This window comes from Leuciscus leuciscus (genome assembly GCF_965113295.1).
Source record: "Leuciscus leuciscus genome assembly, chromosome: 13".
NCBI lineage: Eukaryota > Metazoa > Chordata > Actinopteri > Cypriniformes > Leuciscidae > Leuciscus > Leuciscus leuciscus.
This window is the reverse complement of record NC_138737.1, coordinates 29,016,013-29,032,628: the sequence shown is the minus strand read 5'-3', so window position 1 is coordinate 29,032,628 and position 16,616 is coordinate 29,016,013. Positions and strand designations below refer to the sequence as shown.

The following is a 16,616-nucleotide window of genomic DNA, read 5'->3' as shown; positions in this document are numbered from 1 at the left end:
ATAAAATATATTTATTCAGTCAGTCTGACAATCAATCAATAAATCAATAAATCAATCAATAAATCAATAAATCAATCAATCAATCAATCAATAAATAAATAAATAAATAAATAAATAAATGCCTGATAATACCTACTCAGAGTGTCACTCACACAGGACCTATTTAGCCTGTGTAGTCTGATGTAGCCTTTAATTCCAAAAGAAAAGCCCTCTAAAAACTCATAAGCTGTTTTTTCCCCTATAAATTCAAATTGGTATAAAAAGTGTCAACAAGAATTCTACATTGACTTTATAAGTTTCCTTTTTAGACAAAACAGGTTATATGAGTTTTTGGTTGGGCTTTTATTTTGTAATTCAACATCAGACAGTAATTTTGAAATTCAGCATTTAAGATTATTACAATTTTTAATTTATTTGAACATTATCATGCGTTTTATTTAGTATTTGTATTATTTTATATTTATTTACTTTGTTACGTTATTTAATAATTAATTCAATCTTTGACAGACAGACTGACTGAATAAATGTAGGCCTATGCGAAATCATGTTCAGAGGAAGATCGCTTTCATTTTTGAAAATAGTTTTAACATGCTACCGTAATGTCTATATGCACGTACCAAAAAAACAACGGTGGTTGACCGTTTTTCAAAGTAGAGGCTGGCCTCGCAGTTTTTAACTGAACATTTTATTATTAAAAACACTGGCGTTCTGTCTTACTACCTTGTCGCTTTTTTATGCCATTGCCAATATTTTACAAATTTTTAGTACGTGGTGCTTGCATGTGAATTGAAATTCCCCTATGTGTCTTTCCTCCTGTTTCCGTCCGAGCGAATGGTTGGTTAAACCAAAACTGGACAGTCATAGGCGGAAGCGACGTCACTCCGTTTTTGTGCCCGCCTTCTGTATTTGCAGTTTCACGAGTGCAACACATCTAGTGCAAAACCTTTTACACAAGTAAGAAATATTGCATTTTAAAATACATTAATCCTTTTTAATGTTCTGTTTGATATTACGTAAACGGTTAACAGTCACTAGTGCTAATGATGATTGTAGGTTAGCATCTTTGGCTAACCACTATGCGTCCTGTTATTGTGTTCTTCCATTATTCTATATTATTCTAAATGCGCGTCTCTTATTTTCATCTGAGCATGCTTTAATAATAATATGACGTGTTATACAGTCGAGATTGTGTAGCCTTTGTGGTTAAAGATCTGGGCTAGGATCTGTGAAATTGTAGGTTAAATCCTTGATCAGGACACCTAATTTTGGGGATTGAATTACTTAAAATTGTAAGCTCCTGTATGTTTATGTTTTAATGAAATGGGGATGGGCTTTGTAGTGGTGAAAATCTGAGCTGTTAACCGAAAGACTTGGTTCAAACCCTACAAGGGATGAATTACTTTTACTGTAGACATTAGCATACTGTAATTTTATATACTTTAACTAATTGAATTGACATTCACATTTTTTATAAAATGATGGCAAATATATTTTCCATAAAGGGGACACTGAATGTCAAATATATTTTCAATGGAATGCTTTTTATTTCCTGGAAGTTGTAAAAGTTTCTTTTTTTCCGAAGTACAGTCTCAGAGACTGACAGACTCTGGAGACTGCTTATCCTGGACATCAAAACATTTCTTCACTTTAGTTTCTATAGTCCCAATAACACAGTTGTTTCTGATATGACATGTTGTTTGAATTACAGGTAGATCTACTGATAGCTGCATCCCAGCCGCCAGCATGTCTGGCACTGCCACAGTTCTGCAGCAGTTTGTGAGTGGTCTCAAGAGTCGCAATGAAGACACACGTGCCAAAGCTGCCAAAGACCTCCAGCATTATGTCACTACAGAACTAAGAGAGGTAAACTTTGATCTATTTACATAATTAAACTTCATCAGCAGAGTCAGAACCCTAGATTTGACCACAGTCAAAGGAATATTCTATATGTTTTTACTAAATGTAATGTCTAGGTACCACATCTGTGACTGTCAGAAAACAGAGACACGTCCTTCAGTGTGTTTAAACAAACAAGAAAGGAAACATATTTACAGTAAATACACTTATGGAAGCATAACTGCATGTGCATGACCACAGGCCTTTGTAGATGTTCTGCAAGATCCGCTAACAGGAATACTACCAGTAACAGATAGTACTACTTTAATAGGATGATTTAGATTTTACAGCTTACAGGGCTCAACGCTAAGGATTTTCTTAACTTTCTAGTGGCCCGGTCACACTAGTGGTTCAGATTTTTTACTCATCCTGCCTAATTTTTCAGTGGAGTCCAAGAGTAGTATTCAAGGAAAGAAATACTGCAGGAATTAAATAAAGTAATCAATTGCAAAATAAAAGAATAGTCTTGCATATTATTCACTGCATAAATTAAATATAGATTAATTCTTATTAAAGCTAAAATAGTTATTTAGTGAAGAGCAAGGGCGCACTGACCATCTGGAGCACCAGGAGTTTTCCCAGTGACCCGCTGGACAATGTTGCTATGTAAATGAGAGCCTGTTGCTATGTAAATGTATAAAGATGGTATAATAGTACATTTATGTATAATTCCATCAGCCCAGGTGAATACCCTCGTGCCCCACATGACTCAAAATGATTAACTGATTTGGCATGCTCTGGCTTAGTGCAGCGGTTTAACAGTGCTCGCCAATGTCAAAATGTTTGAGATGGCCAATCAAATCAAACCAAAGAAGGCGGGTTTACTTTTCACAGAAGTCGAATCCATCTAAATGCAGTTAAATGCAGCATAAAGAATCCACTTGCTTCTTTCCTGAATGAATCAGCCGATTTGAACAAATTGGTTGAATGAATGAATGAATGAATGAATGAATGAATGAATGAATGAATGATGAATGAAAGACTCTTTCATTAAGACAGTGACTTGTTTCATACCTATTGGCGATTTTAGTTTCATATTTAATTTTAATTTAAAAAAAAAATCGAAATTTTATATATCTATATTCAATATATTTTTTATTTAAAACATTCATCTTATTACATTATTTATGCATTTGTAGACAGTTTGTGTTAATACATCTAAATGCCACTTCAGATGCAGCTTTCGTGCCACCTCTGCAATGCAAAGATGGCTACATAAAATTATAATGAGAACTTTATAACTGTGTGCTTGGGACATGGGTTTTGATAATTTATACAAATTTGGATTTAGATTTATCGGCCGATATATCGGTTATCGGCTTTCAAATATAAAGAATTATCGGTTATCGGTATCAGCCAAAATATTGGTGCATCCCTACCGTTCAGGTCTCACCTGCTCTCGTGCTATCAACACCGGGTGATGACGGCTTAAACAACTGGTCATATAATTAGAGCATACGGCACTCGCATTGAACAAAGTTTACAGAGAGTGACTGTTTTGTCTGTTTTTGATCCTATCTGTTGTAACTAGGCTTGGGAATCGAAAAATCGAAGACTCACGCACTGTTTTATGTGCTGTACACATCCTAAGCTTGCTCACAGAAAAAGTGATTTTAAACCATTCAAGCGTGAGACGTGTTCATGTGTTGCACACACATCCAAAACATGCGTACAGAAACTGTGATTTTAATGTGATTTTAAACTATTCAAGCGCGAGACGACTCACGCTGTTTTCAGTGCTGCAGGCAAGTGTAACTATATTGGATCTGTGCAACTCTTAAAGTGACAGCATCTGTCTCTAATAACACTAATCAAACAACAAAAGACAAAGAGAAAATTCACTTGTTCTTGACTGAATAACTTTTGTAACTATATTTGTAATGTATAGGCTATTTTATTTATAAAGTGCTGTTATTTTTCATTTGATTACAGTTTCTGTACCTGAATACCTGAAAATCGTATAATCTTTATTCAGTTGTATCTATGTGTTGCGATTGCTATTTTTTTGTTCTTTTTTAATTACTGAGTGTTTACTTGTTTTTAATAATGTTCCTTGCGTAAGTGTTCTTTAGTCTGTTTATTTTTGTTCATGATATTCAGCTACAATTAAATGGTTTGCAATAAGACTAAGGGCCCTATCTTGCACCCAGCGCAATTGACTTTGTACACCGACGCATGTATCATTCCTACTTTGCACCCGCGCACAGCGGACTTTTCCCTCCACAGACGCACGTCGGTAAACTAGCAAATGCATTTACGCTCCCGGGGGCGGTTCAGCGCAAAGAGGAGGCCTGTTCCGGCGCAAACGTATTTTGCAGGTTTAGAAAACAATTCCGCCACTGACCAGGAAAAACCTAGTCTAAAGTCAGTGGCGCGTTGCGCATGTTATTCATATGCTATTTTAAGGGCGCATGCTTGGCCATAACCAATGTAGCGTGTGCACAACTCGCATGCACTTTGCTTATCTCATCTACACACAGACGCAGCAGTTCTCATTTTTAGAAAACCATACATTATTACAAGGAAAAATATTAACACATGAGGGAAATCATTGTTGTGTCCATGAAGATGTGAAAAAATAGGCATAAATCTAGCTTACACTTTTACCCAAATTATTATACACCTGTTTAACCGAAGCTAATTTGTGTGTGTTTCTCCATCCCCAATGTCAGTTCTCTGTGTTTTACGGCCCTGACGAGAACGTTGGTCTCCTCGGCTGTGAACCACTCCTGGCGCGCGCCTGGCAAATCCACGTTATAATATCAATCCGCCATGGAACAAGCGTGACTGCTCTTAAAGGGAATGTGAGATGTCGCTCTGATTGGTTTATTTCACGTTACGCCCAAACCACACCTATGAATAATGAACCTACTTCAGACCAACCCATTTTAGATTTGCGTCGGGCGCAAAAGTAATTTATCCCGCCGGTATAATAGCAACAGCGCCCAAGACCCGCCCACAAAGTTACTTCCGTTTAGCGCTTGATACTTGCGTTTCAGATCGTTAAAATAGGGCCCAATATGTGAATGATATGTAAGGTTTTTTTATGACCTTATTGGAATCTAAATTAGGAATCGGTAAGATTCGTAATCGATAAGCAGAATTGAAATCGAAATCGGAATCGTTAAAATTCAAACAATGCCCAACCCTAGTTGTAAATAGTATTGGGAAGCCAGAATGCGTATCCATCGACTGCAACATACATTAGCGGAACTCTGTCTGTCTGTTTTACATGTTATTTTCAACAAAGCATATTATAGGTGCAAAGTCAGATTTAAGATGAATCGCGGTGCAAGTGCGTGCCGAACCTTGGGTGGAGAATGGTACGGTTAGATTCTTTTTACAGAGAACCGTTACATCCCTAAAAGACACATCATATTGTGTTTACGTGATTACTCGCCATGATGTGCATTTTGACATATTTTTGACCATTCAATGATCTGCGAATGAGTACTGAATTTGCGCTTAACTCTTTTTAACATCAAACACGTCCTACACTTGCATGTTTCTTTGTTGCTCTAAGATGGGGGCAGTAGTGGCCTAATGGTTAGTGAGTCAGACTGGTAACCTAAAGGTTGCGGGTTCGATTCTCAATTCAGGCAGGAAATGACTGAGGTGCCCTTGAGCAAGGCACCTAACTCCCCGGGCGCCACAGCAAAATGGCTGCGCACTGCTCCGTGTGTGTGTGTCCACGTTGTGTGTTCACTACTCACTATTCCTAATGTTTGTGCACTGCACTGACTTGGAGGGGTTAAATGGAGAGGACCACTTCAGTTCACATTCACACAATCCTTGATGTGCTGCGTGGATATATTTTACACCCTGTTCCAGGGAGTGGAAGCAGAGCTCTGCACGTACGTCCTGACGTACTCCTGCTGTCATACATCGATGGAAATTAAGGAATACGGCTCAGAATCCTATCGTTCTTAAAGTACCGGTACTAATAAAATGTTGTATCGTAACATTTTTAATAGCAGCACGATACAGAATATACACGTAACTGTTAGTAGTATCTGATTCCGCAAATAGTTTGTTTCTGAATATAAAAATGTTGACACATTGTAACGTACTTACTCTGGCGCTAATTTTGGATGAAGTGATGTGCTTATTGTCGTTTGTTATCGTTTTACAAGCAGAATGTGCAAAAAAGTAAAAGAGTAAACAAGATGGATGAAGTTCGCTACTCCTGTCTCGTGTGCTTCATTGCTTACTAACTCCTGACAGATGCCATAAATTGGCAACGAGGATTAAAAATATTTTCTCTATCGTCTGTCACGAAGATGGTTGTTGCTAACGTGCCTTGCCCAAGTTTTTTCCTGCATTGCCCCGGTAAGCCTGCTATGCCGTTCAGCACATGGCTGCGGATTTTTGAAAATGATCTATGGGTTATTGATGCTACAGGGGATGCCTGTCCGGACGACGAAAGACCGATAGCTGTACTGCTTCACTGCCTTGGCTCGGATGCAGAGGATGCATTGAAAGCCTACCTCGTACCAAAAGCTAACATAGTAGCTGAGCGCTACGCCTTCTGTAAAAGCTGTCAGGCTGTGCGAGAGCTTGTTGTTTCATTTGAATTCGGTGCCAGTACTGAAGAAATGATTTGCGATCAGTTAGTAGAGAATGTGTATAGCCCACCAATACATGAGAGACTTTTACTAGAAACTGATCTTACACTGGACAGAGTGGTTACGATAGCAAGCCAGATTGAATCTGCTACCCATCAGGCTAAATCCATTTTAAATTCTTGCCAAGTTACCACCCCCGTACAAGCGGTGCAGCAAACAGCAAAACGCAGAACAACGGGGAAACAGTCACATACACTTCTTAATTCTGCTCAGGTGGGGAAGAGGAAGTCATGCTTTCGCTGTGGATTGGAGGCACACTTACTGTAGCTATAACGCTGCAACTACAACATGCAGGAAGAGTAAAACGATTGGACAGTATGCTAAACTGTGCTGATCATCGCAATCAAATATGTGAGGTCCGTGAAATTGAATTACCAGGAGTTACTGTACTGTACACTAAATATTCTGCTCGACTTCTTAGCATTACATGCGCAGTGACTATATCGACTTCTGACTCACAGACTTGTGTGGTGAATTTGGTGGTTGACAGAGGGTCTTCCATATCTATCTTGCCCTATAGCACTTATGCATGCCATTTCAGTAACATTGTGCTGTCGCAACCCACAGCCAGGCTGGTGACATATTAAAAAGCCCAAATTCCAGTGGTTGGATGTTTATCAGCGAAAGTTTCCCTACATGACCACTCAGTTTCTGCTAAATTCATCATGGACAAAGAGACACCACTCATGGGGAGGGATCTAATGTCTGCACTGCATGTGAAGATTGAAAACAATCATTTCCTTCCTCCTAATGCCCTTCCTGTGCCTGCTTCTTTGCCAGTCTTTCAGTGCACTGTTGCTGAGTCAACTAAGTTTGGATTTGCTAAAAACTTTATACACCAGGTAAAGCTGGATGAAACCGTTACACCTGTGCACCAGAAACTTTGATGTCTGCCACTCTCTGTTCATAGTGCTGTCAAAGTAATTAAATCGCTTGCAAGCAGCTGGGGGTGATAGAAAGCGTCTCTGCATGGGTCTCACCAATTGTTGTTACGCAGAAAGAAAAAAAAAAGGTGCCATGACCTTAGACAGCCAAATAAAGCAGTTATCGTGAACTTTTTTCCATTGCCACACATGTATGAACTACTCTCTGCTCTAAAAGGTTGTACCGTTTTCTCTACCATCAACCTAAATAATGCTTACTACTAAGTACTGCTAGACTGGGTAAACCCAGCCCGATCTGCCGGCGATTTGATTTCGCCCTGAGGCTCAGGCTGGAAACCTGTACATTCTTCTATCCTGCTTCCGTTACAAATTTGCGGGGACCAATCACAAACTGGCTAATCCACCTGGCGTGCTATCGGCGGGTTTAATCCAATCCAATTCCTTTTAACCTCTCAACGATGCTCAATGGCTTCTTTAGTTTAGCAAACAAATCGCTCGAGTGGGTGTAAATACCACTCACTTTCATGTTGTTTTTTTTGCACAACCTGCAAAAATCGCTCGATGCCATTGCTGCTTCTGTAAACCGCTTGTCAATGCTCCTAACCAACATGTTTGTTGACACGTGTCCTGCCTGGAGTTTTCGCTGCAAAGTTCGTCACCTGGATCGTTGGTCTGATTGGTTGAAGGACTATCCAATTGCGTACAGAGTCATTTGAACTATGCCTGTTGATCACGCCTCATGTGCAGTAGAAAATACAGAGCAGACTCCCCAGACTAATGTTCAATCTTAAAAGATTGAGCTTGGTCTGGTGATAGCCAGACTAAAGTGCCTCTGCATGAGGACAGTCGTGACCTCACACCCTTTATTACTCACAATGGAGTGTTCTGTTTTTGTCATGCTACTTACGGATTGGCTTTAGCTCCTGCGACATTTCAGAAGATGATGACCATCTTCCTGACTGGCTTGTTAGGGTTGAAAATTACCTGGATGACATTATCATCCATGAATGTGACACACTATGCATGCAGCTCAATAGAGACAAGTGTCGCTTCCAGCAAACCAGTCTACTGTTCTTAGGTCATACTGTTTCAGCAAAGAGTCTTCTTGATGAATCATGTGTATAGGCGATTCAAGGCTGCTCTTTGATCTGTGCTGGTATCCATAACACACAAAGGACATCAGGGAGAGGTACTCTTAATGCTGTCAGTTCTTGCCACGTGTGTCAGCTCAATGACAAAACTGTCAAGTCACAGTCACATCCTTCTCCTCTCCAGCTGGTGCTGCTGCCAGATGGAACATGGCAGAAAATGGCTGTGGATATAGTCGGGCCATTTGACACTGCTGCATCTGATTGCAGGTTTGCTATAACATACTGACTATTACAGTAAATGGCCTGAGGTCTCCTTTACATACACTTTCACTGGGGATTCTGTGGTTTCGTTTCTATCTTTAGTCTTCAGCCACCATGGCAATACATTGACTATAGCTGTTGATAACGGTGTTCAGTTTACATCTGCTGCTTTCTCTAATTTTCTGAAAGGAAGGAAAGAATATTACTACCCGGCAGCTAATGGTGCTGTAGAGAGGTTCAAACATGTGCTCAAACGATCTCACAAAGCTCGGTATAAACATTCTCTGTCAACTCAGGTTTGAGCCAGAGTTTGCGATTAACTCTGAAGCGTGTCACCTGAAAGTGTGTCATACACTATGGGAGTAGTGAAAAGCAAATTTTTCTTAGGGTTTGCCTTTAGCCCCGTTGTACCCTATCTTCTATTACAGTGTCTCAGTCTCCATCGGGCTAAAGTAAAATAGTAATTCAGTTACAAGGTTTGTATAATCTAAACTACTTTAGTAAGTAACTCCACTAACTGTACCTGCTGTTCAGTTTGCATACTGCTGCTCTCCTTCTACTCACTTTTGAACTCTTTCTACTCTTCATTAAAGCTCCAGGTGAAGGGTTGCCAGATATCACAAAAAAGCTAAACAAGCCCCTTAAAAACCGCAATATAATAAACAATATAAAACTGCAATATAATAACCCCCCCCCCACACACACACTTCTTGTATTCAAAAACAGAATGCAACATAACATGGGCGTTTTGACTACTTTGAACTACAAATTATAAATAAAATAAAAATGCTGTGTGCATTTTCTGTTTACTGCAGACCAGTGAAAGGCTTAAGTTCTCTCATATGTAAATACAACAAACAATATAGTGACCTCTAAAGCCAATGTTTGTAATGTCTGTTCAGTGCTTTTTCTGTGACTAATGTAATGTTTAAGAATTTTCTTAATTTGTGGGCTTTTCTTAGTAAATATTAGCATACAGTTATTTGGCGATTGATTAATTGAGCACATCATGTACAGTATATAAGTAGAGAATTTTTGAGGTGTGTTTAGGGTGTACTCACACTTGGTTATCTGAACTGTGCCCGAGCACCCAATTTGACACCCAAGGTCCAGTTCGTTTGACTAGTGTGATCACTCCATACTGGTCATGGGTGCAATAAAAAAATGTGCCCTGGCCTGCTTGAAGAGGTGGGCTGAGGTATGCATAAAGTGTGATCGCTAACTGTGCCGGAGCATTGAACAGCTACTACTTTTGTGTGCTCTACTGTAATCATTACAATAAACATCTTCTATTACTACTTGGACAAGAGCTCCTTTCTTCCTGTTTTCTTCAAAACATGAAGTTTCAACTTAATGACGTATGCATGCTCAGGCCCGGAACGTTAAGTGCAATGTGAGTGCAGGCCTGTGGGGTACAATCGTGCTTGAGCACGGTACAACGTAACTGTGCCAAATGTGAGTACGTCCTTTCTTTAAAGTATACAAATATTGGGAAAAGTCATGTTTTGTGTTCTGTTTTTGCTTCTGACTCAAGCTGAGCCAAGATGAAGCCACTACTTTCTATGATGAGCTGAACCACCACATATTCGAGTTGGTTTCCAGCTCAGATGTGAATGAGAAAAAAGGCGGTATCCTTGCCATAGGTGAGTATGAATCAAATGAAATTCACTCTACTTCATATTTTTTATTTTTAATAAAATAATGGAACATGTCAATTTATGTTACCTTAGGTTTCCATTTTGCCAGATCGAACTAATTTTGCTTTGAAAGTGACTCACCATTGCATTGCTTGGTTTGAAGTGATGTTATTGTGTAATGGCTTTCTCTACAGTGAGTTTGATTGGTGTGGAGGGGGGAAATGCCACCCGTATCAGCCGATTTGCGAACTACCTACGGAATCTGCTTCCCTCCAGTGACTCAGTGGTCATGGAGATGGCCTCTAAGGCCATGGGTCACCTGTCCATGGCGGGAGACACCTTCACTGCAGAGTATGTGGAGTTTGAGGTGAAGAGAGCTCTCGAATGGCTGGGAGCAGACAGGAATGAAGGAAGACGGCATGCAGCGGTGCGTAGAGACACTTAACTGCATCATATTATATAGTCACAGTGAATTGCAGTCTGTTTGAAGATCTTAACATTGTAGACCCTGACATATGAAATAATAAAATAATAAAAAATGGAACCTTTATTGAACCTTTAGATAAAATATATATAAAAATAAGTGATTTTTGTTGAGTTTCATCATTTATATATTGTTTGCAGAACTTTTCTGAAGTTACTAGCCACTCAGCATTTTCACTGGCCACAATTTTGACATCCATACCATGGGGAAAAACCATGGGGCCATATACAGGGTTTTTCCTGGCTCAAAACGAGGCGGAGGTGGTAAAATCCTGATCATGTTTTAGTAGTAAGATAATTACATTTTTATTTTTCGTAGACCATCATATAGCCTACTGTGTTTCCCACAGTATTTTTGTGGGTGGACTTTGGTACCTCTAGAGGGGTTTGGGGGCATGCCAACCATTTTATTAAATGTATGCTCCATCTTTCATTTCAAATTCTTCAATTTGATCAATACATTCAATTAGAATAATAAGACATTATAGGCTGTTAACAATCAAAACGTTGGGAAACACGGTAAGACGTTTATATTATTATCAACTATAGGCTATCAATCGCCACTTACATTAAATGAAATAAAATCAGAATCATCCTCGTGTTTTTGGTGATTCCCTTGTTATTTTATATTAAATTTTTTTATATTGCCGTTTTAATCAGGGCATTTGTCTGGTTGGGCAAGTACAATTCTCTCTCACTTGTCCCTTAAAAAAAAAACAAAAAAAAAACACGTGTCCCGGACAAGCGTTAATGTCGACCCCTGATATGTTTCCTTGATTGGTTTTCCCTGAAGAGTATTACGTTGTTGAAAACGAAAGTAAAAGAGTGACGCACGTTCATGGCGTTTTACCGTGATGAGAGTTCCGTGTCTTTATTAAACTCAACACATTATAATGATTTATCTGTCATCCACCCTCGGTTAATTGGAATTATTAGTTGGCCCGCCCGACCGGCGAATTATGATCCGCGCAGCACTATCGCCAAACTATACGGTTTGAGAATGGACACAGGCCGGGTACCCGCAACAGAACCGTCACAGTGGAAAAGGTGTATCTGAGCATGTGAATTGAGCGTGTGAGTTTTGTGAGAGCCAGAGGTGGCACAAAATTTGACGGAAGCGGCCGCCTTGTAATTCTCTATGCAGGAAAAACCCTGATATAGATATTTTTAATATTATCCAAATTATAATTTGGCTGCTGTCACTTTAAGACTTGACACACAGATTTATTATACTGTTACATATGCATTTTATTTCTCAACTGTTTACGTTCATTCAAAATAGAACTGACTGTGTTTAACATGAATACTTACCAAGACCAGCATTTTTTTACATTATTTTGTGTATATTTGACTGTTTAAGCACAATAAGCAGCGAAATAATACTCAATTTAGTACTGAGAGACGGCTTTATGTGTGAGCCCAAAAATATGCTCGATTGAGCAAAATTATGCACAATACGCGCAATCCCTCACCAAATTCAAGCCCTGTAACACCAACAATATTCATCTGGCGCAAATGAAAAGAGTGAGTGAGGGGAAGCGGGTTTGTGTGTAACTCGCTGTCGGAGAGATGAGAGAGAGAGAGAAAGCGCAGCTGGTATTGTGTATCTATTCTGCGGAAAATAAGTATTGGAATCGTTTCAGATATTTCAGTATCGATATGTATTGATTTTTTTTAAACTTTTTTTTTGACAACACTACATTGCACTTAGTTTTATATTTCAAATGCCTTTTTAAAAGACTACAATTGAGAAATGTATATATTATATATAAAATTCTACCAGCCAAAGTGGCTAATAGGAGTGACTGTTACATGCCACTGCTCAAATCCACCTGCATTTATCGGGTTGGCTGTTGTTAATGTCAAGCCCTGATAGAAAAAAAAAGAAAGAAAACACACAGGTCCAAACTGAGCAAAACTGAACAAAAATAAGAGATTTGGTGTGGTTACCGATATTTATATTGCCAAAAATAAGATTAAATTCTGATCGCTTGTAATGTAAAACAATGAGATCTTTATAATAGTATAGCAGACAACATAAAATGCAGACATATCAGTTGTCACTCTATTTCTTGTAATAATTTGTCTTAGTAAGATGATATTTAAATGCTTAGTTTTATGATTAAAGCTATGTAGTTTTTATTGTGGGGGGCAAACATATAATACAATGCAATACAACAATGATTTAGAGATGTACAAACAAATGTTCCTCAAAAGCTTGATCTTTCATAATTGATACTCACATTTTACATGATTTAAAAAAAAAAGGATTTTATAGATAGTCAAGTAAACTTAAGTTGGATCAGATTATTTTGTACATCTTGAAATGTAACAATAAAAAATTATTCTTACGTAAACTTTATAAATATCAGTAAAGATTTCACAGCAAAAAGACGTCTGTACCACAACCTGAAGTGGGTCATTTAAAAATTATACTAAAAGGCTTTTAACTTGCTAAAAATGATAAACTACCACATCAGACAACAGAAGGCATGTAGTAGATTGTGGTCAACACTTTTTCAGCAGTTTTGATCATGTTGATAATTTATAGGCCATAGAAATTTCCGTATCAAATATGATACAGTAGACTAAAAGTAGCATTTTTCCTAGGATTATTTTAAATTAATGCCACGGATATGTTTCGATACAAACTTTATATCAGAATCTCTTCAACTTTATTGGTTATTTTAGCTTCTTGAATAGTACTAGTCTCAGTATATGTGATCTCATTGCTCTCCTCAGTGACCACTGTGTGACTCCACTGACCCCACTTGGCACTGTGTTTTTGTTTCAGGTGCTGGTTTTGCGAGAGCTCGCCGTTAGCGCACCTACATTCTTCTTTCAGCAGGTGCAACCGTTCTTTGATAACATTTTCTATGCTGTGTGGGACTCCAAACAGGCCATTCGTGAGGGTGCAGTATCTGCACTCAGAGCCTGTCTGATCCTCACCACACAGAGAGAGACCAAAGAGATGCAGAAACCACAGTGGTACAAGGTCAGAATCAACACAGCTTTAACTGTTTTCAAATATGTTTGCATGAATGCTATGGGTATATGGGCACTCACACATTCTATGTATTTTATTGTCATTAACAGCAAACATTTGAGGAAGCCGAGAAGGGTTTTGATGAAACTCTGGCTAAAGAGAAAGGCATGAATAAGGATGACCGTGTGCATGGAGCTCTACTCATTCTCAATGAACTAGTGCGAATAAGCAGTATGGAGGGAGAGGTATGACACTGAACATGCTACGGGCAGCATGACACATGATTACCTCACGTTACTCTGCCTTACTAAAGCTTATTTACTCTTTCTTTTTCTTTTCTTTGTTCTGTTTTATTGGTTCTTTTTCTTATTGTTTTGCTTATTTTTATTGTACATTTGTTAATTTCTTATTTTTTCTTTGTTCTATTTGGTTCTTTCATTTGTTCTTTCTCTTGTTTTGTCTTTTACTTTTTCTTTGTTCTTTCTTTCGTGCTCTTTTGTTATCTTTGTTATCTTTTGCCATTTTCAGTTGTTCATTTGCTTGATCTTGTTTTCCTTTTGCATGTTCGTTTCTGTTTAACTTTGGTTTCACAATTTTTGCTTGCTTTGTTTATTTTTGTTTCTTTGTATTTTTCATTTTGTTTGATCTTTCACTCATTTGGCATAATTCGTTGCTTCAGTGTTTTTACTTATTTGATTAATTATTTTGGTTCTTTTATTCCTGAAGCGTATGAGAGAAGAGATGGAGGAGATCACGCAGCAGCAGATGGTTCATGATAAGTACTGTAAGGAGTTGATGGGTTTCAGCACTAAGCCTCGGCACATCACACCCTTCACCAGCTTTCAGTCAGTGCAGCCACAGCAGTCCAATGCTCTGCTGGGGCTGCTGGGATATAGCACACCACAGGGCTTTCTAAGTTTTGGAGCTGCACCTGTTCCCTCTAAAAGCACGCTGGTAGAGAGCCGGTACTGCAGAGAACTGATGGAGGAGCGTTTTGACCAGGTGATTGTATTTATTACTGTAGTGAAGAGGAAATTAATGTTTTGGAAAAGACTAGCATTTTTATCTGTTTTCTTTCTTTTTGAATCAGTCTATCATTTAGGGTACGTTATATGTACATTGAAGAAAATAATTTTTTTAAGGCTGTTAACGCATGCGATAATTTTTTTCCAATTTAACGCGTTAAAGGGATAGTTCACTTTGAAATTAAATTTTGGTATGTTTTAGCTTACCTCAAGGGCATCCAAGATGTAGGTGTCTTTGTTTCCGCAGTAGTTTCAATTTTGATATTTTTAGGTCAAACCTCTCTTGTCTGTCAGTCATATAATGCAGGTCTATGGTCACCACCTCAAAGAGCATGCACAGAGAAGTCCAAATGAAACAATTCCCCATCGTAAGTACACATTGATGGCCTAAGACATGAAACGAGCGGTTTGTGTGAGAAAACGAACAGTATTTATATCGTTTTTACCTCTTGTACACTTTCCGGCGCTTGCGCAGACTTAGCCAGAACGCGCGCACACGTCACACACCAGGAAGCGCGCGCGCCCTCAGATCACTTGGACGTGGTTGTGTAGAGGTAAAAACGATATAAATACGGTTAGTTTTCTCACACAAACCGCTCGTTTCGTGCCGCTCGTAATGTGTACTTACGATGGGGAATTGTTTAATTTGGATTTCTCTGTGCATGCTCTTTGAGGTGGTGACCATAGACCTGCATTATATGACTGACAGACAAGAACGGTTTGATTTAAAAATATCAAAATTGAAACTACTGCGGAAACAAAGACACCTACATCTTGGATGCCCTTGAGGTAAGCTAAAACATACCAAAATTTAATTTCAAAGTGAACTATCCCTTTAAAATATCTAACGCAATTAACGCAGCATCCGTAAATTTCTGTCATCCTTTGGGTAGCGTTAAATTATATGATCCCGCTCTTATTCTTTTTCATAAATGCTTTTAAACCATTCAAGTGCGACAAGACAAAAGAGAACACGCTGCCTGTGAATGTTCTGTTTGTGACACACACAAGACGCAGAGAAAGACTTGTGCTTCCATATGGTTCTCTAGTAAAGTGCAGATGTAATGCGTAAGCAATGGCTCCACCATAACAAGAATTGCAATGTACAGTGAGACATCTAAGATTATTTCAGATTAGTCATTACTTTGACATTACTTTTTTAACTGTAATGGAATATCAAAAATATTTTTCTATTTATCTGTTTGTCTGCAATTACATTCCTCGTATCTATTTTGAAATGGCATATTTTTGTCCCGTGTTAGTTATCACTGTCAATTACAATTTCAAGAGTGAATCATGCATTTATATGTAGATGTCACTTACGAAATTTTGCAGCGTGTAATTGGCCAGTGGTCCTCTTAGCAGCATGAAAAACAAAATTTGTATTCAATGGAAAGCGCACAAAGACCATTTCAGTTTGTTTGAAATTTCTTTGATGTTCCTTAAATTAAAAGAAAAATGTTAGAAAAATACGTTTTTTTGTTCATATTTGATTTACTTTAAATTTAAGAAAATATAAAAAAATTCTTATGGCCAGAAAAGTTCTGTAAACTGTTACTAACCATTTGGTTACCAACCATTTTACTAACCCTTTGCAACTAAAAAATGGTTTATGACAATACCATGCAGCCATTATCATATGACGTTTTTCTTCCCACTGAGTGTAGCTGGCGCTATAATAAGCACATTTACATGTGTGCCAATGATTGCAGAAATGTATGGGCTTGA

General features: G+C 38.4%; 1 protein-coding gene across 1 annotated transcript in view; it reads left to right on the top strand.

The window, feature by feature from the left end:
* Positions 1-863: 863 nt before the first annotated feature.
* Positions 864-16,616, top strand: part of mtor (mechanistic target of rapamycin kinase) — a 243,218-nt gene continuing 227,465 nt past the window's right edge. The window contains exons 1-7 of the mRNA XM_082187716.1: positions 864-954; positions 1,709-1,863; positions 10,292-10,400; positions 10,589-10,821; positions 13,672-13,872; positions 13,974-14,108; positions 14,590-14,865. Coding sequence (XP_082043842.1) covers positions 1,744-1,863; positions 10,292-10,400; positions 10,589-10,821; positions 13,672-13,872; positions 13,974-14,108; positions 14,590-14,865 — 1,074 coding nt within the window. The 5' untranslated portion in view covers positions 864-954; positions 1,709-1,743. The remainder of the gene's footprint in view (positions 955-1,708; positions 1,864-10,291; positions 10,401-10,588; positions 10,822-13,671; positions 13,873-13,973; positions 14,109-14,589; positions 14,866-16,616) is intronic.